General features: G+C 43.1%; 3 protein-coding genes across 7 annotated transcripts in view; 1 reads left to right on the top strand and 2 right to left on the bottom strand.

Annotated features, from left to right (window-relative positions):
- Window positions 1-112: 112 nt before the first annotated feature.
- wdr24 (WD repeat domain 24) lies at window positions 113-9,788 on the bottom strand. 4 transcript variants are annotated; one of them, XM_041963339.1, is made up of 11 exons: window positions 9,754-9,788; window positions 8,648-8,726; window positions 7,535-8,019; window positions 7,058-7,235; window positions 6,223-6,898; window positions 4,892-5,004; window positions 4,684-4,811; window positions 4,478-4,582; window positions 4,015-4,352; window positions 3,502-3,686; window positions 113-2,937 (listed from the first exon to the last, which is right to left on the bottom strand). In XM_041963339.1, exons 3-11 carry the CDS (start codon window positions 8,013-8,015, stop codon window positions 2,769-2,771), a joined length of 2,373 nt encoding a protein of 790 aa, XP_041819273.1. In that variant the 5' UTR covers window positions 8,016-8,019; window positions 8,648-8,726; window positions 9,754-9,788; the 3' UTR covers window positions 113-2,768. The 4 variants fall into 4 exon arrangements, with proteins under 4 accessions (XP_041819273.1, XP_041819274.1, XP_041819275.1 ...); XM_041963340.1 differs by having other exon boundaries at window positions 8,648-8,737; window positions 9,754-9,780; XM_041963341.1 differs by lacking the exon at window positions 9,754-9,788 and adding an exon at window positions 9,252-9,531.
- Window positions 9,789-9,837: 49 nt separating this feature from the next.
- On the top strand, window positions 9,838-12,211 carry zgc:112496 (uncharacterized protein LOC541336 homolog). Its single transcript, XM_041963255.1, has 6 exons — window positions 9,838-9,918; window positions 10,036-10,185; window positions 10,829-10,922; window positions 11,096-11,255; window positions 11,486-11,638; window positions 11,976-12,211. The coding sequence occupies exons 2-6, from the start codon at window positions 10,061-10,063 to the stop codon at window positions 12,149-12,151; spliced, it is 708 nt and encodes a 235-aa protein (XP_041819189.1). The 5' UTR covers window positions 9,838-9,918; window positions 10,036-10,060; the 3' UTR covers window positions 12,152-12,211.
- Window positions 12,212-17,154: 4,943 nt separating this feature from the next.
- rhbdl1 (rhomboid, veinlet-like 1 (Drosophila)) overlaps window positions 17,155-21,991 on the bottom strand; it is a 36,768-nt gene continuing 31,931 nt past the window's right edge. For both annotated transcript variants that reach the window (XM_041962050.1, XM_041962051.1), the window contains 3 exons: window positions 20,943-21,043; window positions 19,031-19,091; window positions 17,155-17,426 (listed from right to left, as the gene is read on the bottom strand). In XM_041962050.1, the coding sequence (XP_041817984.1) occupies window positions 17,155-17,426; window positions 19,031-19,091; window positions 20,943-21,043 (434 nt within the window). The remainder of the gene's footprint in view (window positions 17,427-19,030; window positions 19,092-20,942; window positions 21,044-21,991) is intronic.

Raw genomic sequence — 21,991 nt, 5'->3', positions numbered from 1 at the left:
GGTCCTGAATTCGAACCTTGTTGCCTTTGCAGGTGGATACTTAAATAATATGTCATTTTTCTTCTTGTTTTAAATTGACACACACACGCAACAGATAATCTTTTTTCCCATTTAAATTCATTTCATGGTGCCTTTTGCTTATTTTTCTTCATATACTTATGTACAAATATAATTATGTCACAAAAACACCAATTTCATGACAGCTTGAAGAGAAATCTGCAAATTTATTTTAAGTCCCACAGTTGAGTATTTACATTAGCACAAACAGGTTAAAAGCATGGTTATCTGCATGCATGTGGACAAAATGATTCAAACAGTAAATAGGGAACAAAACAAAAAAACCCACCAGCAGCAAAGTCATCTTAGGAGAGATTCCACGATCAGTTATATAAAACATTTCAGAGGTAAAATAGATTCTGCAAAATAAATAACAGTAAAAGGAGCTGTTTCACCAATGCTTAACCCAAGAGGCTTCTCTGAGACTTTAATTTGGCCTGTTAAAGTCTGCTACCTTTTGAGAAGCAGCAGAAAACTTCAGTGTTATTTGCAGTGTTGAGATGAAGTCAGATTGCAAGAAGTAACCTTGTATAAAATTTAGGATACAGTGTAGACCTGTGCATCACTGATATTTTGCTCTTCAGTTTTGTTTAAATAACACTTCTTTAAATGGGATTTACCGTGCATTTAACAAATATGTTAGAGGCTTCACTCCTGGACTTCCTGTATGATTCCAAAACACTCCAGGGCCTGTCTGGATGTTTTGATCTAATCAGGTGACTGAATTGATGTGATCAATATTATATTTTCACGCTACGGGGCAGTTCTCGAGGTCGGAGAGTGCCTTCCTCCTGATTGTTGGGATGTCCTCGATGTGATGAAAGCACAGAACCTCCTTGCCATACGAATGTTGGCTGAGTTCATGTAGCTTTAGCAGCTGATCCACGTACACCAGCTTCAAGGCTGCAGCTCTTTAAATTAGCACAGACTCCGCCCACCTCATACATCACAACTCTGCCCTCATGATTGACAGGATAACTGTCAGGAAAACTACTAGAGATGATGATCACTGCACCAGTGATATGACATGTGCCAGAATACAGGATGCTTATGTGTCATTAAACCTCGCTGAAGTTCAGTAAATAAAGTCAAGGGTCAGAGGACGATCAAGGAGTGATCCTCTGCTGCTGACTTACATACTCGATGGCAGGCTGGAGTGGAAGACGAACACTATGTGCCCAAATAAACACAATCAGCCTTAAGAGACTGGACTGACAAAATATTCCCCATCAGTGATGATTAAATCATGTCATGAAGGTCTGCCAGTGAAAGTGACAACTAGACTGTAAAATCCTCCAACCAGTTGCCATCAGGCTATACAGTACTGGGATGTAACAGGGATTCTTAGTAACAGTCAGATTTCCGCCAAGACAAAGCTGCACTGTTGAGGTTTATCTGGACAGAAGTCATCTCTGTTGGCTCCTACATTTATCTGTTGTGTATCTCACCAGCAGAGAGCTACACAAACCACGATAAGCAAATAACTGTTACTCTGACTGGAGGCTAGAGACGTTGGCGGGTTGCCAGTTGGGATTTCTGGGCCCGTGAGAGTGAAGTGCGGCTGGGAGAAAAATGAATAAGTAGTGTTCTTTCCTCTCACTAAGGTGCCCTCGAGCAACTCTTTCTCCTGACTGCTCCACTGGAACTGCTCAGCAGACAGGAGTAGAGGGCTGGACGTACCGGGCGGCTGTCAGCTTTCAATATACGCTGCTGAATGAATATATATTTAAAAAATGAAAATAAACCAATCTACGATCAGATTTTCAACCTAAGGCAGATGAAACAAACCCTCCACTTGAGTGGAGTGGATGTCAGAGCAGCCAGCGAGCAGCCTGTCACTCATATTCAGGAAGCGAGCTAGAGTTAGCCGTTAGTCTGCACCAGCACTGTGTGCACGTGGTTAATTGAAAAAAAGTTCCAAATGACATGTTGTCATTTTTTTCCTTTTTTTCTCTTTGCTGTGGTATCAAAAGAGGTATCTACTATAGTTTCTTATGCTAAAATTCTGGTATTGTGACATTAATATGAAGATCAGTGCAGGTTCAAATGAATTCAGTCTCCACTGACTGTGATTCATCAGAAAAGCTAAGTAACACTGAACGGAAGTTAAGCTATTCTCTGTTCAACATAGCAAAACAGACTTCACTGGTCCAGAACAGCTTCAAGTGTCAATATGTATTGCTTGAGTGGAGAGCCATTTCTATATAAATTAATTCAACACTATCTACAGTCCTTCAAAATAAGTTTTAAGTATTATGTACAAACATTAACAATCCACTTCGGATGAGCAGACAATTGTTCCTGTACAGCCTTCAGGATTTTACTGAGGGTTTAAAAACAATGTAAAATGCAGCAAGTGTGAATTCACAAAAATATTGTTATATTCTCTGAATATCTATCAGGACATCTGCTTATATACAAATCCATCAATAGTTCAAATTCACCAATTCAAATACAAATACTAATCTACATATGATTGTGTTTGCTCTTGAGTGGCTTACCAAGAGAGCACATAACACACACACACACACACACACACTTCACCAGGCCCATGTCGAGGAATGAAGATGTCTCATTTGTCTGCGGTGTGTGTGTGTGTTGTGTGTGTGTGTGTGTGTGTGTGAGAGAGAGAGAGAGAGATCCAGGCCGGCGTGAGGACCGATTCCCACTCCCACAGAGCATCAGCTGTGTGAACGCCGGTTGTGATGAGCTCAGGTGTACTCACACAGGTGACCGCAGCCAGCAGGGCAGTGGGCGCTGCTCTTGAGCCAGTTCATGATGTGCTCCAGATGTCCGCCGTGGCTGCAGCCCTGACACCACACAAACAGTCCCTTCACCACATGATGGCACACTGCACATACACTGGCACACTGGTGGCACCTAGAGGAGAGACGCAGAGGTCGGTTCATGTCAGAATTAAATTAATATTGAGCGTACTGTGCAGAGGTTGCATTTTAAACAACAAAATGCAGACAGCTGGGAGCTGTTACTTGCCAGCCAGCAGAGAAAACAGGTGGTTATTGGTCCCAAACAAGGTATAGTCCAGTACAACAATTAGGCTATTATTAAAGAGTTTCCCCGAAATGACCTGCTAATAACTGCTTACTGATAGTACGTAAGCAAGTCGTTGTACATGAAATATGATCTTAATGACCAAACTCTAACTCTTTATAATCCAATCAACTAGTTAATGCTGAATTTGTGGACCTTCATATAAAGAGTGACCCAATGTTCTCATAATCACTAGATGTTTGTTTTTCCTTGTTTTACAACAGACACTACAAGTTAAAACTAAACTGGATGGAGTAAAACAAGTAAAAATAACTTCATTGAAGCCTGCGGAAAACTTTGCTTGCAAGAGATAGACCTCCTTATGCTAATCAAACAATCGTATGATAATATGTACACAGCTCTCTAAATAAAATGTCGGTGCAGTGTTTGTACCTGTCACAAATCCAGCCTTTGTTGCTCATTGGCCGCTTGCAGTTGCTGCAGTTGATGTGCAGGGTTGTAGACGCCTGGTTCAGGCAGGTGATGGCGCTGCATGTGCTCAACTTGATGACCTCATTGGACACGTTCCACAACTCGAATCGCTGCAGCAGGTCTATGTAGGACATGTACCAGTGCTCCTGAAATGGAAACACACAACTCATTCAGGGTTTCCTTTCCGATATGCTCAGGTCTTACAAACTGTAAGGTTGTAACTGAATTTTAGGGCTTGGGTGTTTTAGCAGAGGGCAGGTAAGCTATTTACCACTTGATCATACAGAAGGCCAAAAGAATCCCTAAACTTTGCACTTTTTAAAAACTTTTTCACAATGAATTCGTCTATGCAAGCACATTAAACCTATAAGATCCATCATAAATGTATCTGCCACATTCTACTTCAATGCTGCTGTTTTTCTAAGCAGTTTTTACAACATAAAACAAGACACCAGTGTTTATTTCCTGTCTGACCTGGGTGAGGTCATCGATCTCTTTGCGGATCCGGTCCCCCAAGACGATAAGCACAGACACGGCCATCTGCACGTCACCCTGCTCAGCATAGTAGCTCAGCATCTCCCGCACAATGGGACAGAAGAAGCTGGCAGGAAGACGAGGGCTGAACAGCGGCTGGGAAATGGAGATGAGCGAGAAGGACTCGATGGGGGTCAGACAGGTGACTTCTGCCTCGTTGCCGCTGACGTGCGGGGAGTCGGCCTTGTCCTGCTGAAGGTGCTCAGGTGCAGATGGGTTATCCATGATCTCGTGGCGCAGCTGGAAAGCCTCCTGGGGCAGCGTGTACTCCTGCTCTTCTGTTATGACAACAGGAGCAGAGATAATATAAGACAAAAGAGCGCTGAGCATGGAGGCGGTTATAAATAGCAGTTACTGAGGTAAGCATCTCTTTAATTCCCATGGAGATGGGACTGTGACTGACCTGTTTGGTTGTCATGCTCCACAGAGTAGAGGTCATCATCATCTAACTCCGCATCACCAAACATATTTTCAGCCTGGCCGTCACTGCCTTCTGTCTCCTCATTTTCTACAAGGAAATTGAATGACTGGCTCATTCATACAAGTTTTGAATATCATATAAACAATATCAGGACAACCAGATTGGCCTCTAAGACTTGCCACTCTCACCTTCATTATTATTGCTGATGTGTGAGTTCCCAGGCTCCAGGTGGATGTTGTCCTGCCTGCTCTCTCCTTTACTGCGCTCCAGTCTGCTCTCTGTGCCCATCCCTGAGCCCATTTCCTTCATGCTGAAACTGAAAGCATAATGTACATCAGCATTAGTCGCTACTGTGTAAAAGACTGGCATTGCTGGTGTGTGTAATGGCTCATTTACCTGTTCATTAAAGGCAAGGTGCCCAGTTTACTGAGGTTATGGTTTGGACCAGGTGTTGTGAGGTTTGCTGGGTCAGAGAACATGATTCTCAACATGGTCCATGTTGTGGAAACCTTTGTATTAAAGAAGACAGCTTATTCATTCACATTTCAAACACAATTACTTTACAGCACATTACCATAGCAAGGTTACTGTAATCACATTACTTTTTCCTGTAGCATGGCTAAATGTCAGTATGAGATTACAGTTGCAACACAGGGTATTACTTTTGTTTTTTTCTAATGTAATAATACCGATCAATGACTCTTCTTACCATGTACTGATTTTATGCAAGAAATATCACAAGAGTGAAGTGCTCATGAATTCAGCAAATGAACTGACCCAAAAGTGGGACACAATGACTGCAGGCTGTATTGTTAAAATATAGTCTTAAAATAAAGTTTGCCTCTGTCATGAATTACAGTATTTTACTGTTTAAAAGTTCACCAATTAAATTAATGCAAATAGTAATAACACAGTTGGGAGTTGAAGCGATTATTCAACTGATCGCTAAGTCAATTGAATAGAAAAAAAACCCAAACAAACAAAAAAATCAGGTATAATTTATCGCTTAAGTAATTCTTTACTTTAAAAAGAAAAAAACACATTTGTTCCAGCTCTTCAAATGTGAATATTTTCTGATTTTCTTAGTGTTGTATGATGGTACTCACTTTCTTTAGGCTTTGGACTTTTTGTCGGACAAAAAAGACATTGTAAGACATCACCATTGGTGCATTTTATATGATTTATCCTGATATATTTAGACCAAACGATTAATTAAGAAAGTAATTGATAGCTAATTGATGTGATTTCCAAGAGAATAATAAGCAATCTATTACTTTTAAGAAAAGTAAGTAGCGTGAAATGTGTCCTTGTTGTGCAGCAATATGTCAATCAATTATTCTAAATCTGATTCTGCCAAGGTTACATTTAAACTGACATCAAAAATGTAGGCAATGGTTAGAGAAGCGAGCTTGTGACTGACTCGTCGGTTCAATCCCCCGGACCAGCAGGATTAATCTGGGTGGGGAAAGCGAAAGGCAGCATTTGCCCCACCCTCATTACCACCATTACTGAGATCAGACTGTGGTTGCACTGGGCAGCTCCCAGTTGAACGTGATCAACTGTGTGAATGTTATCGGGTGTTCCTGAAAAAGAGCACTGCTCTCAGTCAAACTCCCAAGAGTAAATAAATCGAAGAAAAACAGCTGAATTATTTTGGTGTAAAAAAATAATAAGAAGAAAAAGAATAGCACTAAGCAGAGATTTGTAGAGATCTGTCTGGCAGTGACCTGAGGTCTTTTGAGCTCCTGTGCCACCTTGGCATTGTGATCACAAAGCTCAGCAAACGGTTTCCCACTGAGGAGGTAGAGTTGTGCTGTCTTGACAAACCAGTCCATGCGGCTACTGTCCAAGTCTGTCTCAAAGACGCTAAGGGCGCTGGACACATGGGCAAACTGTTCTGTCGGGTCGGGTTTTTTGAAGAAAAAGATAGGGTAGCGGCGGTCGCCTCCAGGGTAAGGCTTTCTGTCATTTCTGTCACTGCTGATCAGACTCTCCTTGGCTGCAAAGGCCAAGTCACCGAACAGTCCGAAGCACAGACCCTCAGGGTTGGCCTTGTCCACAGGTCGAGTGGCGTCCTTGAACATGTGTTGGTAGAGGGTGCTGTCCTTAGAGCCAGAGAGCAGGAAATGAGGGTCGTGCTGGTGGCGCCACACAATACCAGTGGTCACATCCTTGTGTTCCTCAAAGGTGGCGAAAGGAATGAAAGGTCTGCGGACATCCCACACATAGATGTTGTGATCCACCATCATGGAACAGGTGGCTAAATGAAACTTCCTCTCCGGCCGCCACTTGACCCGTGCCACCGAGGCGATCGTCTGAACACAATAGATCTCCTTGGCCCGGTTAGTGGTCATGTCCCATACTTTCACCATCTTGTCCCTGCCCCCAGTGGCCAGCCATCCCCTAAAACAGAATTAAAAGGAGAACGCTATTAGCCAACGACAATAATAAAAACCAACAACTAAATCACTAATAATCGCAAGTGTCAGTGACAGCTTGACCCGAGAAAGGAAAACCTTTAATTTCTCAGTTGGTTTACGTCACAAAGTCCCACTCTTTTACCTGTCATCAGGGTGCCAGTCGCAGCAAAACACAGGCCCAGTATGGGCAGTGAACATTCGCTCGTAGCGGTCCGGGCGCCTGATGTCCCACAGCTGGACGTTGCCATTCTCAAAGGATGCAGCAAAAGTGAAATAATCCTTCATGCTGAACTGCACGTCTCTTACACTCTCCGACTGACCTAGAAGAAAGGCAGTGAGGAAAGAATGAATTAAGTGATAAAAACCACAGATATAGTTTGTTGCCTAATTTCTAACAGTAAAAACATTACTTCCACTTTATTTCTTTTTCAATGTTGAATCTACACAAAATTCCCAAAAGCAGCGAAAGCAGGCATTCAAACACTGATTTTCTAAGAATTTCAGTAAACCATACTGTAAAGACATATTAAGATTAAGTTTATGTCACGCAAAACACTCAGAAGTTGTATTTCACTTGCAGGAAATGAATTATAATAATCATTATCACATAATATTCTACCTGAGAAAGTGCTGACAGACTCCTTTTTGCGTAGGTCGAAACACTTCATGAATCCATCCTGCGAGCCACTTAATAGCATGTAAACCTCTGTGGGGTGGAAGCACACCTTGTTGACAGTGCGTTTGTGCTCAGTAAACAGCTGGTCCTGCTTATTACGGGAGGGTTTTCCCAGGTTCCAGGTGACCACCGCCCCATTGGTGGCAGCCGTGGCCAGCAGGTTCTCCTCCATCTGGTGCCACATGACATCCGCACAGCTGAAGTTGAGAGAGGGTTTACGGCCAACGCGTAGGTTCAGCTTCTCCACAAACTGCTCCTCCTCCAGTGCGTAGATCTTGAAGATGTTGCGGCCAGCCACCACCACCTGCGTGGCATCACGGCACACGCTGATGGCGTTGGCTGGAGCGTCCAAGTGGCAGAACATAGTTCGGCCACTGACGGCACTGCTGCTGAGGGCTGTGGTAACCCGCGACATCTTCTCCATGTTCCTGGTGCAGACAAACAGCAATTTTACTTGAGCTAAGAAACAATAAAAGTAAGGAAGATGCATCAGGTGAACTGCAAATCATTTAGAGCTGCAATGATTAATCAATTAGTTGTAAACTTTTCAATTAATTGCAAACTATTTTATTAATCCATTTGAGCAACTTTTTAAGAAAAAAAAGTCAAAATTCTCTGATTCCAGCTTCTTAAATGTGAATATTTTCTGGTTCTTTACTCCTCTATGACTGCAAACTGAATATCTTTGGGTTGTGGAAATAAGGACATTTGAGGGCATCATCTTGGGCATTGGGAAACACTGATTTAACATTTTATAGACCAAACAACTAATTGATTAATCAAGAAAGTAATCGACAGATGAGTTCTCAATGAACATTGTCGTTAGTTGCAGCTCTGACTTCATTTGCTACCTTTACAACAGGGCTATTAAAAGGCAACTGAGCACAATGTAAAATAACCTTAAGGCAGTTCATCAATCCACCAGAAGGTGGCACTCAAACAAAATCAGATGTTAGATTCACACAGTACATGGTGTAGGGGACAGGAACAAACATATCAATGCACAAAGTAATATCTATTTTAATACTTAGAAAATGAAACAGCTGCAGTACGTACTTGGTAAAGAACAACCAGCCTTGTCAATGTCTGCAGCAGGACACAGTCCTCTTCATGCGCTCCCATCAGAACCAACTTGCTGTTGAGAGACTGGCATGTGAGCAAGACACGACATGATACTATCTTAGTTTATAGATACGACAGATAGATCCCGACTATCAGAAACGAAGTAAAAGAAAAGATCTCATGAAAAATGTTCTGCCTTGTAAAGTTTTGTCACACAGGCTTGGAATCTAACACTGACTGACTGACATTGCATAGACTTCAAAATGAAAGCTGAAACTTTGGCACAGTAAATCACATTGTCACAGGAATTCAGTTTCAGTATACATGGAAGCATATAAAAACATGCCAAACTATTCTTTGTATTTACTCGATACAACTAGAAATCTTTATGTGAGAGCTGCACACAGTCACATTTATTACATCAGGATAAACCTGATGTATCATCTCGTTTTCAAAGCAGTCACAATAGTTTTTACTGGCTGGCAAACTTGGATTTTTCAACACATTATTATCTTGTTTTAAATACTGAGAGATGTCTGCTCTGTTTGTTTACCTCTGTCTCGTCAGTCTACCGTATTTTTTGTTGAACACCTCCTACCTCGTGCAAGCGGTTTCTTAATAGCTCCTTGTGTTCTCGTGAAGATATTTAGACGCGGTGAACGCCAAAACGAGCGCTCCTTATCGCGTGAGAGAACCTGCTCACCCAAGTAACGCTATTAAGATTGACTACCAATACCACTATCCATTATCTTACCCTAATAACGTTACAACCTTGATTTCGTGCGTTGGCGGAGGTTCGGTATACTTCAAATTAGGGTTAAACTGGAGCTATGTATATCCGTTTGCTCCTTCACGGAGTTCACCTGTCTGCTGGTGTGTTTGCTACACACTGTACAGTGTACTTACACCGTAAACATGACCGGAATGTGACGCTAATGCTAGCTGGCTAACCTAGCTAACGAGCACTTTTGCAAAGACGAAACGTGCACGACACAAGTTTTACAAGTATGTCAGACAATTACAGATATATATTTAAAATGTTTCTTATCGGGTAACAGTGTCAGTGAAAAGTCAATAACAAAGTATTTCAGGGGACAAACCTTCTGAAACTGTTGCTCACTGCTACGATACCGGAAGTAGTAAATTGCGCTATCATCTCGCGGGAATTGTCCTACCGGAAGTATCGTCATTTGACAACGATTAATTCAGTAGTTTATTTGAGCTTATCGACTATTTGTTTTGTTTTAGGTGACCTTCAGTCGAAGGTGAGCGCGGTATTTTTTGATACAAAGCGAAGCAGTGTTACAACAATACACGTTTAATGGCACAGGGCTGTATTCCATTCCTGTAAAGCAGAGGCTTCGTTTTGTCTGTGTTGGTAGGTGATGGTGTGAGCTGTCTGTTGCCATGAGTCGTCTGTTTGCCTGTGAGGACCCAGCCACATGGAGGAGTGTGTCTGAGAAATACTGGGATGCAGTGGAGGCCAAGGCCAAAGGCAAGAAACCTGGAAAGCTGCTGAACCTCGACAAGTGGTAAATCCTTTTTCCTCACGGCAACAGTTACAAGATCACACTCAATTTCACAGATAGAGATGCAGACACTGTGCAGACAATGTTTTTAATCTGCTGGCTTCCAGAATGTTATAGAATTGATTTCCCCCCAAATAAATGTCATGGTTTGAGCATCAAAGTTCATTCTTTATCTTGAAAATGGCAGTTTCACAAACCAATCCCAACTCAAGCACCTCTTACTTCCTTTTTGGGCCTTTCAGCTGGATCGCTGTGTCCTAATCATCGGACAGGGTTTGTTCATTTTCTTGACAATCCAGCCCAGTCAATGTATGATTTCATTACAACACTTTTAGTTATTCTCATCCATGTTTGCTTGTGATAACTCCATGACAACTGAAGCAAACTCCATCTGCTCATAAGGGCCACATGATTGAAGTTGAAATCTGGAAATTGCTTCTAAGTGGATGTGGAGTTTGGGATTGTTTTGTCAAATTTCTTGTCCTGCTTGTACAACTATAGCATGCCTTTTTTTCTAAATGTAGACATACAAAAGTATATATATGGTTACACCTATTGTATGAAATGTGTTACATGAATTGAGTTTAGTCAACCTGGCTTTGAGTGTCATATTAAAGGCAACTGATCCTAAGCTGCTTGTGATCAGGTACCAAGAGGAGCTGCCCACACTCATTTCAAGTCGAGCTGACAAACATGTCACTCTGTCAGAGCTGGTGAAACTGATGGAGTGGAAGCTCACTGTAAGTAGCATCTAGATGCTAAATTTTAATCACCCCCAGGACCTTTAACACACCCATACAAAGATGCTGTCACACCACTCCAGTAAACGTTTTAACTTAAAGTATCGCTACGTGGAGGCATTGACTCTGTGCATCAGCTGTGTCCTTGAGTGGCCCCGTGTGCTTTTCTACAGAGAGGGAAGTTCAGGCCGAGGCTGCAGCAGCTGGTGGCTTCCAACTGTGCGGACACTGTGGAGAAATGTTCCAGAAAGGCCTTCAGCCTCCTGCCCGATGTGCAGGCAGCGATCGCAGAGCTCAGCTCCCTGAAAGGAGTCGGCCCAGCCACCGCCTCAGGTTAGCGCAGCGCCGGCATATAGGCAAATAGATTGACGCTTAAGAATACATACTGATAAAATGTCTGAGTGATCTATTAAAGCACAAGGCTATTGCCTTCTCAACAAGTGTACAGTCCTGACACTGTTGGACTGAGCTGTTGGGACCTCCTGCTCTATGTTTAAATAGTTTGTACTCACTTCATGGCTATGTCCAGCTTGGCTTGGGGCTGACTGTCCATTTTGCTCCAGCTGTGTTGGCTGCAGGAGCTCCAGAACAGACTGCATTCATGTCTGATGAAGCCATGGAGAGCGTACCGGGATTGAAGCCCATCCAATACACAGCCAAGCACTACGCTCTCTACCTGGGCAAAATGGCTGAGAAGACTGAAAAACTTAACAAAGGTGAGTTAATGACGGGCACACGAGGGCGGCTACAAGTACATTTGAATTGGTCCACTTTGGTATTACAGCGCTGTAGATAAATGTGTATTCTGCATCGTCAAGATACTGGAAAATTTCATGTTTTATTGTTTTACAACATTGACTCAAAGGAAATTTAATGTGGCTTTTATTACCCTCATCAGTAATAAATTAGCCTTTACTGTATTTTACATTTTATATTTGTAGTTCATTTAGACCACTTTGTAGAAACCATTTCACTTTGAAGGTCTTTTTCTTTTCATCACATACACATTAATCAGCTTTGATTCTAAAGACTGGCCTGCCCTCTCCTCCTCAGCGGGCCCCCAGCGGGACTGGACGCCCCACAGGCTCGAGCTGTGTTTGTGGGCGATGACCATAGCCGAACAGCAGCAGCTCCCACTTCTAAAGGATGTTGATGTGAAGGCAAGCGGTGTGGCGGAGAAGTGGTCTGACACTGACCAAAAACCAGCAAAGAAGCTCAAAACAAGATAAAAAGTCATATTGCACAGCATTTTTTACATTAAACTTTCTTCAGTGTTGGTTAGTTTTTTTTTTTTTGTATTTTTTCAAAATATTAAAGCCTTTATACTGACTAGTGTACTGTGAGTTTGTCAGTTGGGGCTTACAGCTGTTGTGTAAAAGTCTTCAGCCACATATCCAAGATCAGTTATGCTTTATATGTGAGAATAAGTATGATCTAATGCTACAGTTGATGTATTTCAGTCATACAGCTGCAAGCCAAAAGTGAAAAACCAGGGACTGACCAAATGATTGTTGCAGCTCAATGATGACGATTTTGTGTTTAAACACACATGAAACACAGACGGGTTTTGCCACAGTATTGTTCTTTATTTATATTGTTTCTAAATTAAAGCAAAGTACAATGAACAGTACAAAATAAAACAAAATATATTCATATATATACAATATAAAATGGTTCCATTCAGAACATTTAAAAAGTACAATAGATTGTGAAATAATTAATGAGGACTTTGATATAAATTATCCATTTGTAAATTTAGTTTTCCTTTAGTTTCCTCATGACCGAGAGAAAAATAGCTTCTTCTGCTTTTTCTTTTTGTAAACGCTGTGTTGGTACAACCTCTTTTCTGGTCTGAGAGATTGAACCTCATAAGCTTGGCACCGTTTAATCGATACAAGTAAGCAGCTCAGGAAAAACTACCACAGCAGCACAGATGTGATTTCTTTCTTTATTCTCAGCCACCTGTGATATTTGCATGACCTTGAGTGGCTCAGGTAGGATTTGTGAACATGAGAAGAATCTGAACCAAAGCTAGAAACAGACTTTAGCACTGATCTCTGTTACAAACCAGAATATACCCTCATCCCCAGAGAGAAACCCTGAATACTGTTACAAACGCCTTCATGCTTGTTTATAGCTCTGGTAGGCAAAAATCAGTGTTCACGAATCCACTTGAAAACCAGACCGTTTCATACTTTAGTTTATACTGCAGACTTTAAATTTTAAGCGGAATGGATAACTGGATAAATTGAGAAATGACGACAACCTGCAAGCATTGGGATCCACAGATGCCTGTTTAGCCTGAACTGTAGCTTTGAGCCCCAGCCAGTCTTCCTAATGAGCACAGATTTAAAATCAGACCTTCTCTTAACCATTGTAACACATCGATATCCAGGATAAATTGGGAACTCAAGCCAAATGTCTGTTCTTTTGAGGCCCTAGAACTCCTAAACCAGCATTTTAGGTTCCGACAACTTGAGTAAAACACTACGAGTTTAATTGTTTGCACTGGTGAGCGTCCAGTGACCGTACAGTGAGTACAGTTCCATCTCTGGAGCTACAGTAGCCTGCTTTACCTGCACAGTCCTGCAGCGAGACCACATATATATCTAAGTAGCAATAAACACTATAAAAAGGCAACCTGGCCAGCTTGTTGGCAAGCAACAGTGCAGAGCAGCTACTGGATATATTAACTACTTCACTTGTTTGCACTGCGGCTTCTTTCTCTCACGGATCCTGTGCATGATCATGTAGAATATACCATACAGCGAAGAGCAAAGCAGCCTTCCTGCCCGATGCTCAGTCTTGGGCTTATATACTACAACAAGGCATTGGGCATAACAGCACAATGGATTGGCATAGGGAGGTAAAAAAGCATCACAGGATGGTTATGGCAGTAAAGAACATGGCACAGGCCAACATGTCAGTTAATTACATTATAATAAATGCAACAACAATAACAAAAAAAAGACCACTTATGACAACGTACAGGAGATAAGAAAGAGCAGTCAGAGAAATGTCAAGTATGCTGCTTTCCTGAATCAGACGAGCACAGAAATCAACAGCGTTCATGGTGCAGTCACATCAACGGGGGCCCATCTATGAATGAGCCCGCTGACTATGAATGTTACAGGTCATACGTCATCTGGGCCTTCCTTACACCGCTGAAAACAAATATGTCACCCCGAGACGGCAATTAAATCAACATCATGCAGCCTGTCAGATCCGCTTATTAAAGGAAGATATCCTGTTCGCGGCCTAGCTCTGGGCTCCAGTGCATCCTCGCGGCGGCCATGCACCATCCTGACACAGGTGCGGTGACATGAGCGCAGCGGGATGGGGAACACACGGACGCCGCTGCTTTCTGGCCCCGCTGAGGTTTTTTGTGAAGAGCGCCGTCTGTCGTCGTCCGCCGTCCCTCCATCCCTCACAAGCCAAAAACCGAAACATGCGCCGCCAGGAAGAGGACACGAGCCGGGGCCTCTGTCGCTCATCTCCTGCCTTGAGATACTTTCTTCTTCTTCTTCTTCTTCTTTTTTGAGTTTCACGGGCATCAAGAATTCACAAGCCTTCGATTTTACTCCTGCATGTACATCCAGGAGGGGTGATATTCACAGTTAATGTGTTCTACAAAAACATAGCCATTTACTAGCCCTTTTTACAACCCTTCTGGGCTCCTATGAATCTTAAGTTAAAGAGGCACATTAACCTCCTCTCAGGCATCCTCTTTATCTTCATTATAGGCTAACAGGGTATATATGCATTATTCATCAATGTATCTTTGCTATCCCAAGCAATAATATTCCCTATATACACAAGAGTTTCCATCAAGGATCCGTTACTACCACGTGTTGGCTGATCTTTTTCTAATGTATCTGAAAATGGCTTATTCTGGCAATTTTATACAGATTCCCTCATTTAACACGAAGTCTTCTGTTACCACTGACAGTTTCATGTGGAAGCAAATGCTGAGGACTGTATTTATGACCAACTATCAAAATTGGCAAATGCATATATTTATATATTTTCTTCCCAGGCAGCCAGTGGACATTCAAATGAATTATTGATTGAAAGACTGAAAAATGGAACGTAGAATGAGTAAATGTAATTGCTATCCTCGCCTCGGCTTCCCAAAAAGCTTGAGCCACTCTGCAGATAATGTATGACAGAATCCCGATCCATAATTTGTTATTTGCAAAGGAGGAGCTGCAGCCAGGCGTCTGCCCGCTGCAGGGGACCGTTTGGAGATGTGGGCACTGTGAGCTACATCCACGACAAGGGAGCTGAAGAAATGGGTCCAGCTACAAGAAAGCATCGCAAACAGTCCGGAGTTTCACAGGCTTGTACTTGCACAGTTTGTCTTCTTTCACCTCACCTGTCGAAAATTCACAAAGCGGAAACACACACGGAAAAAAATAAAACGTTTCACTGAAGCTACCAATCAGCAGGTTTCAAACCAACAAACGCGTTTTCCCTCCGCTTTTGCCCTCTTGAATTAGTTCTTTCTATGGCTTATTTTGTAAAGCACTAAAGATTTATAAAACCAAGTGAGCTCGAGTCGTCGGCGGCCATCTAACAAACCAGGGGATTCTGCCTCATAGACTATTTTTCAGAGGATCAAAGCCATACAGGAGTTATCAGAAGAACAACAATCATAGCATTAATTTTGCACCATTTGAAACTTTTCTCTCTTCCCCTTCAAAGGGGAAAAAAATACAAATAAATATACTCTTGGTTATGAACATACAATATACACATCCACTATCAAATGAAAAATGGGGACAACTTAATAACACTCTTTTTTTTTCTTTATAGGTACATTCCTTTACAAAAGTATACAGTCCCTAAGAATGAGAAACTGAGGTATAGACTGGGCCTGACAGAGAGACCCCAATGCCCTCTGGGACACGAAGGTCAGAGGTCAGGTGATGACACATCCGCGCCCTCCCCAGTTCAGTCTGTCAGAGCGAGAACAGGCAGAGGCCAGTGTGTGTGTGTGTGTGTGTGTGTGTGTGTGTGTGTGTGGTGTTCTTCTCTTCGGTTTGTCCATGTTGACCTACAGAATCAGGCAGTAGCTGCTCTCAAAGACAAAGAGTGAAATGTGTGTGTGTGTCTGTGTGTGTGTGTGTGTGTGTGTGTGTGTGCTTGTCTCGCTGAGAGCCACAGAGCATGACATGGCATATTTTACACGGTGCGCCTAGCAAGTTGGTGGTTATCGTCTGACACAGCGACAGGAGGAATCCACTCGCTGAAGTAATGACTATCCAGGAAACCACAGCGTGCTCTCATCAGCTTCTTTTTTCTTTCCTCCGCTGTCCCGCCGTCACTTTCCTTTCCCATCTCTCACATCTTGTCCATGTTGTGTGAATTATGTTTCTGTATCCACAGTGTAGGTATAATGTCATGGAAATAATAGAGGAAAAAAAAAGATGTCTTATTTTTCAAGACCCTATGAAGTGAGAATGACAGCGATGCCAAAATTCACAAATCATTTGTGTTTCTGTTTATTTTTTTTAATTGCTGCCCCAGGAAATAAACGAGCTCTTGCCTAAACTCCTCTTTAACTCTTCTCCTGCAGCTCTGATATGTGGCACATACAGAGGACTGCGACTTCAAGCGCAACACTGAAACCCTCTTAGTTAAAGGGGTGCCGCTGCAGCTGATCCTGAACTTTATGAAAGACAGAACGTTTCGCTTAGCAGCAGCGCCGCCGCCACGCTACACTGTTTTCCTCCCTTTACCTCCCTTTCACCAGAGGCATGCGTCATGAACTCAGACTCTTCTTACTTGAGGCCTTTACATGTATGAAAGATGCACTCAATAGAAACAACTGATGAAACAGCCTTTCAAAAGGCTTCCGAAAAAAATAGCGCGACGGCTAAATGCTCACTGAAAGGTTCGTGCTGGTCAATGTGGATGAGATTTCAACATATATATAAAAAGATATGATGCTCCTCAAAATGGATCTGAGGAGCTTTCACCTGTACTTGTTGCTACTGTAATCCCTCTTTAATAAAAGAGACATATTTTCTTTGATTTGCAAAGTATCTGTAAAAAAGGATTCTTGGTCGATTTTTAGTTTCGAATGATCTCATATCATTTCATTTGGGTCTAACTTGAGAGGAGCTGGGAAAGTTACCTATGGTCAAAGGGGAACCTTTGCTTGGAACAGGGTTGGAGTCAGTGTGTATGTGGAGGAGGGCCTGGGGAGAGAGGGGCGGGGGGGCCTTCATCAGGGAGGAGGTGGTATCTGCACCCCCAGCAGCTCATATGCAAAGATGTTCCAGAAGATGGCGAAGAGGAGGAAGGTGATGAAGGAGAAGACGATGACCCACCAGGAGCACTGTTTCTGCAGACTCTCCTCGTAGCTGCGCAGGATCAGCAGCCCCATGCTGATACCGACCACGGCCCCCGACAGGTGTGCCATGAAGCTGGGCTGGGGCCCCGAGGAGGGCAGCGGCGGCGAGAAGCGGAGCCAGACTGCGCGACCCACCTCTGAACTCACTGTGGAGGACAGAAGACGTCTCTTTAGTCTCTGCTCGTGACTGGAGCTGTGAGGAAATCAGGCCACACTACAGTCCTGCTCTCCAGTCATGGCTTCAAAGAATTGTTCCACATTTTGAGATATTTGCTCATTTGCTTTCTGGCGGAGAGTTAGAGGAGAAGATCGATACCACTGATAACCATACAAGCTACAGCCAGCAGCTGGTTAGCTTAGCTTGCCAAAAAGACTGGAAACAACAAGGCCGGCTTTTTTCAAAGGTAACAACATCTGCCAACCAGCACCGCTAAAACTCACGAATTAACACATTGTATCTTGTTTGCTTAATTTGTACAAAAAATTGAACTGTAACTGCAACATTTTTTATGTTTTACAGCAGTCTATAAGCTGGACCATTTCTTGGCTGGGACCAGTAACTTCCTGAAGTCTCCACCGGAAACACTGCCTTTTCATCACTTCAGTCTTTGGACGGAATAAACAGACAAGAAACGAGCTTCGGAGGTGCATTGCTATTCGTGGTGCCTGTGTTCTACAAAGTGCTCCACAACATTAATGGTGTGCACAGTTACTATGTAAGTACATATAGTTGTTGTTATAGTGTCAATTACACACCTACTGCTCCGAGTAAGATTTCTATTTGTTGTCTGCTTACAGACATTGTGTATTTGAGATTTAAATACCTTTATACATTCGAGTGTCCCCATTATATTAATATGCATGCCATGCTTTCTGCTTCCACTGGTTGACTTTATTTGGCTTTCCCAATAACTCACAAGTTCTCATTTAAAATCTGAACATTTTTCACAATCCTTGTAAGAACGGAGTCTTTTGTTTTACTCACTTTTCCACGAATAAAGAACAGGGCCTTCGACTACAGTTGACTTTATGCCAATGCCTAAAGATGAGCTATAAAGTGTATTGTATAAAGTGTTTTATCAAAGTCTTCTTCTGCTGGCAAAGAAAGGTCACAGGAGGATTTAAATGGATCTTTATTCTAAAAATTGCTTGCGAATTTTATTTGCTGTCGTTTGTTGCTGCTCTTTCGAAGCTGAATAAATACTCCATAAAACCAGAGCGAATGTTAATTCAGTCTTCACAGTATCTCACACAAACAACGTGTCACATTTTATTTTGAAATGCTGTACCGCCTGTTTGTAAAACACAGAGGAGGAAATATCGCATCCCAGCAGAGACTCGCTGCTCGCTCAGTTTGGGGGCGGCAGGCTCGGGACAGATGGAGGGAACATATTGCTCACTAATGAAAGTCGCAGTGTATCGGCTCTCGTGTGGAGAAAAAGGACAAGTAGTATGACTCAAAAGCTTCGAAAACAAAGCAACATGTCCAATCACGGAGCCTCTCGCTCTGAGCGGTTCGCAAACATGGCTTGAGTGGCGAGTCTGTTGCTCAGCTTGAAGAGGTTTTTAAACCCCTGACTCTAATGATAAACACCGTGTTGAACTGTGAGCAGGTGTGCGGACATTAAACATGCTGAAAATGATGAGGTTGTAAGCAATCCCTCTGTAATGATTTACCCATAAATTCAACATAAACAGCAACAGTGGGGACAAAAGTGCAGGGCTTTGAGAGTAAATCTGGACAACTTACTGCAAACCAGCGCCAGTATCATGCGGAGCAGCTTGTATGGACAGCGCATCCCGGCCCAGTTCTGCAACACAGAGCCAAAGTGTCTCGTCAGCACAAACAAGCACGACACCAACAACCACGACAGGCATGTTAACGGCCTGGGAAGAAACGCCGCAGTTTCCATCCTCTGGACGTATTTGGACCAGAAAGAGAGACAATCTATATCCTTATGAGAGAGGAGGCAGCGCTTACACCACACACAGGCGCCATTATACACCTGGCTGCTCTTCACTCACTGGTTCCAACCCAGTGGCACTCTATTAATTAGAGCTGAGATAATTTAACAGAAGGGGGGAATGGGCCAATAAATAGCCCTTTTGATTCTCCGGGGGAAAATAACAATGGCATCCTGACTTAGACTGACACATTTACTCTCCGGGATGAAAAATCGGTGGGAATGTGACTGATCCAGGGCCAGCGTTTTCTCCTCTTTTCTCACAGCAGAAAAAGAAATGGTGAGTGCCATGCAAAACTAAACACAAGGGGGGCAAGTATAAATAAAACTTGCCGTGACTTTAAGTTAGAGCAGCGGTGCTGGTAATGTCACGATATTTCTGCAAATAAATGATTAATGCCGTGGAGGATGGAGGTCAAGCGCAGAGGAGGAGGTCTCAGGCGGGCGTGACGTGGTGTTGCTGCTCTCTGAGGGGAGGCTCAACTCTCACAATCTTTAAGCAAAGGACAGCCAATCCATTCTGTCTGCTACAGATCTTGTTTATCACACTGCTGACAGTGAAATGGAGAATTGCTGAAGGAATCTGACGTGCGTGTCAGGCGCGGAGGATCATTCAGAGACTCAAAGAAAGAGCGCCCACTGTTTTTTCTTTAAAAATATGAAGAATTTTAAGAAAAGCAGATTTGAGGTTTGAGTGTCAAAAGTTGAATTTGTGTGCTACATGGCTCAAGATGTATTCTGACTGTTATTCTGACAGCTGCTCGACTTCTAGGGAGTCACGTCCACAGCCGTGCTCGAAACTTCACTGAACCTTAAAATGTCTGTTGAGCGAAACGGATGATGATGCTTGATGGCAGATGGCCAGGAATTTAGTGGGTCAAGACTGGACAAGGTTTCGAGATTTCCTTCAAAACCACAAAGTAGGAAAAAAACCCATTGGAGCAGAACTAAGACATGCCTTGAAGGATTTCCCAACAACAAACAGGCATCGAGCGTAACAGACCAAATAAACTGTCTGTTAGCTGCTACGAGCACACAGTTACAGTTACAGAGGCTTTGCTTTGGGCCCGTCAGTGCACTTTGATTTCTATCCCTGCTGGCATCTCCACTGCCCACAGTGAACAGCGACATTAGTGATTCGTCAGATGCAACACCGCCTCGAGAGTTGAAGAGAATGTTGAAGGCATCTCGCATGCAAACCAAGAGACCGCCGCACAAATAAATACTGGGGGGAAAAAAAGCTCTCAAGAAGCATCAAGGGAATTCACTGCTTTTTTTTCAGTGGACACAAATAAACACAGTCTTAATAATTAATGCAGGTGTCTGAAACAGCAGTTTATGTCAGATTCATTGACACAAATGACGAGAAAAAAGGTACATGAGATGCTGCAGGAAGCCTTTGGGGTACGCTACTCATCAACAACATTCAGCTACAGCTCCTCCGAAGAGGTCACAGGGAATATTCAATGACGCTTTTCCAAAAACCGCTGGGCAATAAAAAGTAATTACGGTATCGCTGTGCTCCTACTGTAGCAGGGAAAACCTCCAACTAACACTGGTGGTGCACTGGTGGGAGCGCGCGGTGGTTCGGTCTCACGCCATGTGGACGGCCCTGACATTTGGTCTCTATTGAAAACCGCTTTCAGACGTAACAATGGAGGCAATGGTGATGATGATGATGATGATGGTGGCAGTTACCATGACGACGTTGGCCAGATGCGCTGAGCACAGAGCGTAGACCCCCCCGGAGCCCCCCACCACTGGAGCGCGCATGTCGGTGATGGACACTGTCAGCGAGCCTGCAGAGAGACACACACACACACACACACACACACACACACACACACACACACACACAGAGAGAGAGATTAGGAGTGTAGACGTTTTAGAGGGAGAGCACGCATTGCAGGGAAGGAGAAGAGTGTGAGCGAGTGTGAGCGAGTGTGTGTGTGTGTGTGTGTGTGTGTGTGTGTGTGTGTTGTTAGGCAGAGAGAGAGAGCAAAAGACAGCATTTTAGAGCAGAGGGACAAAAACAAAGGGAGAGTCAGATTACTCATCACACAGCAGCACAGTCACCTTCCTCAGAGCATTTTTTAAATATCTCTGAGTAAAAATCCCCCTTTGTTCACAGGGACTGTGCTACATCAGCTGACCTTCACATGCCCTTTCATTTTACATCGACAGCACACACACTCAGACACACACACTAACACACGTGCTCTGTGTTGTGCACAGTATTGCTTCGGCTTTTCCTGCATGTAAGCAGTCTGCTAAACTTGCAGCGGAGTAATTATATTAAAATGGTAAAGAACTGGAAAAAGGAATATTTCCTAATTGGATTTTCCTTCAATTAAAAGAGGTCCATCTCAGAATGATCTCTGATCAAAGTGAGGCCAGGAGAACACAGGCGGACCCTGCTGGAGAGGATAATTTCCAATTTGTGTGCTCTGAAGATGTTTCGGGTTATATTCATGAGCCGAATGTAATCTGGGATATGTAGATATGGACAGAAGCCAAATGTGCTGTTTAAAAAGTTAGAACATGAAAAGTACAGTGGTGGTCGTGACAGCGATGAAGGCATGAACATCATGATGTCATCGCATGCTTATAACCACATCCCTGCTTCATATATACTCCTGTCCTGATGCTGTCATGAATGAACAGTTTCCACTTTCAACAGTTATCTGACGAAGTCACACTTTCTCCAGTGTGAGTGCCTACAGGCCCTGCACACAGGTGTTTTCAAT

Source organism: Chelmon rostratus, chromosome 21, assembly GCF_017976325.1.
Source record: "Chelmon rostratus isolate fCheRos1 chromosome 21, fCheRos1.pri, whole genome shotgun sequence".
NCBI lineage: Eukaryota > Metazoa > Chordata > Actinopteri > Chaetodontiformes > Chaetodontidae > Chelmon > Chelmon rostratus.
The sequence above is the reverse complement of the archived record's forward strand: the minus strand, read 5'-3'. Positions and strand labels throughout refer to the sequence as shown.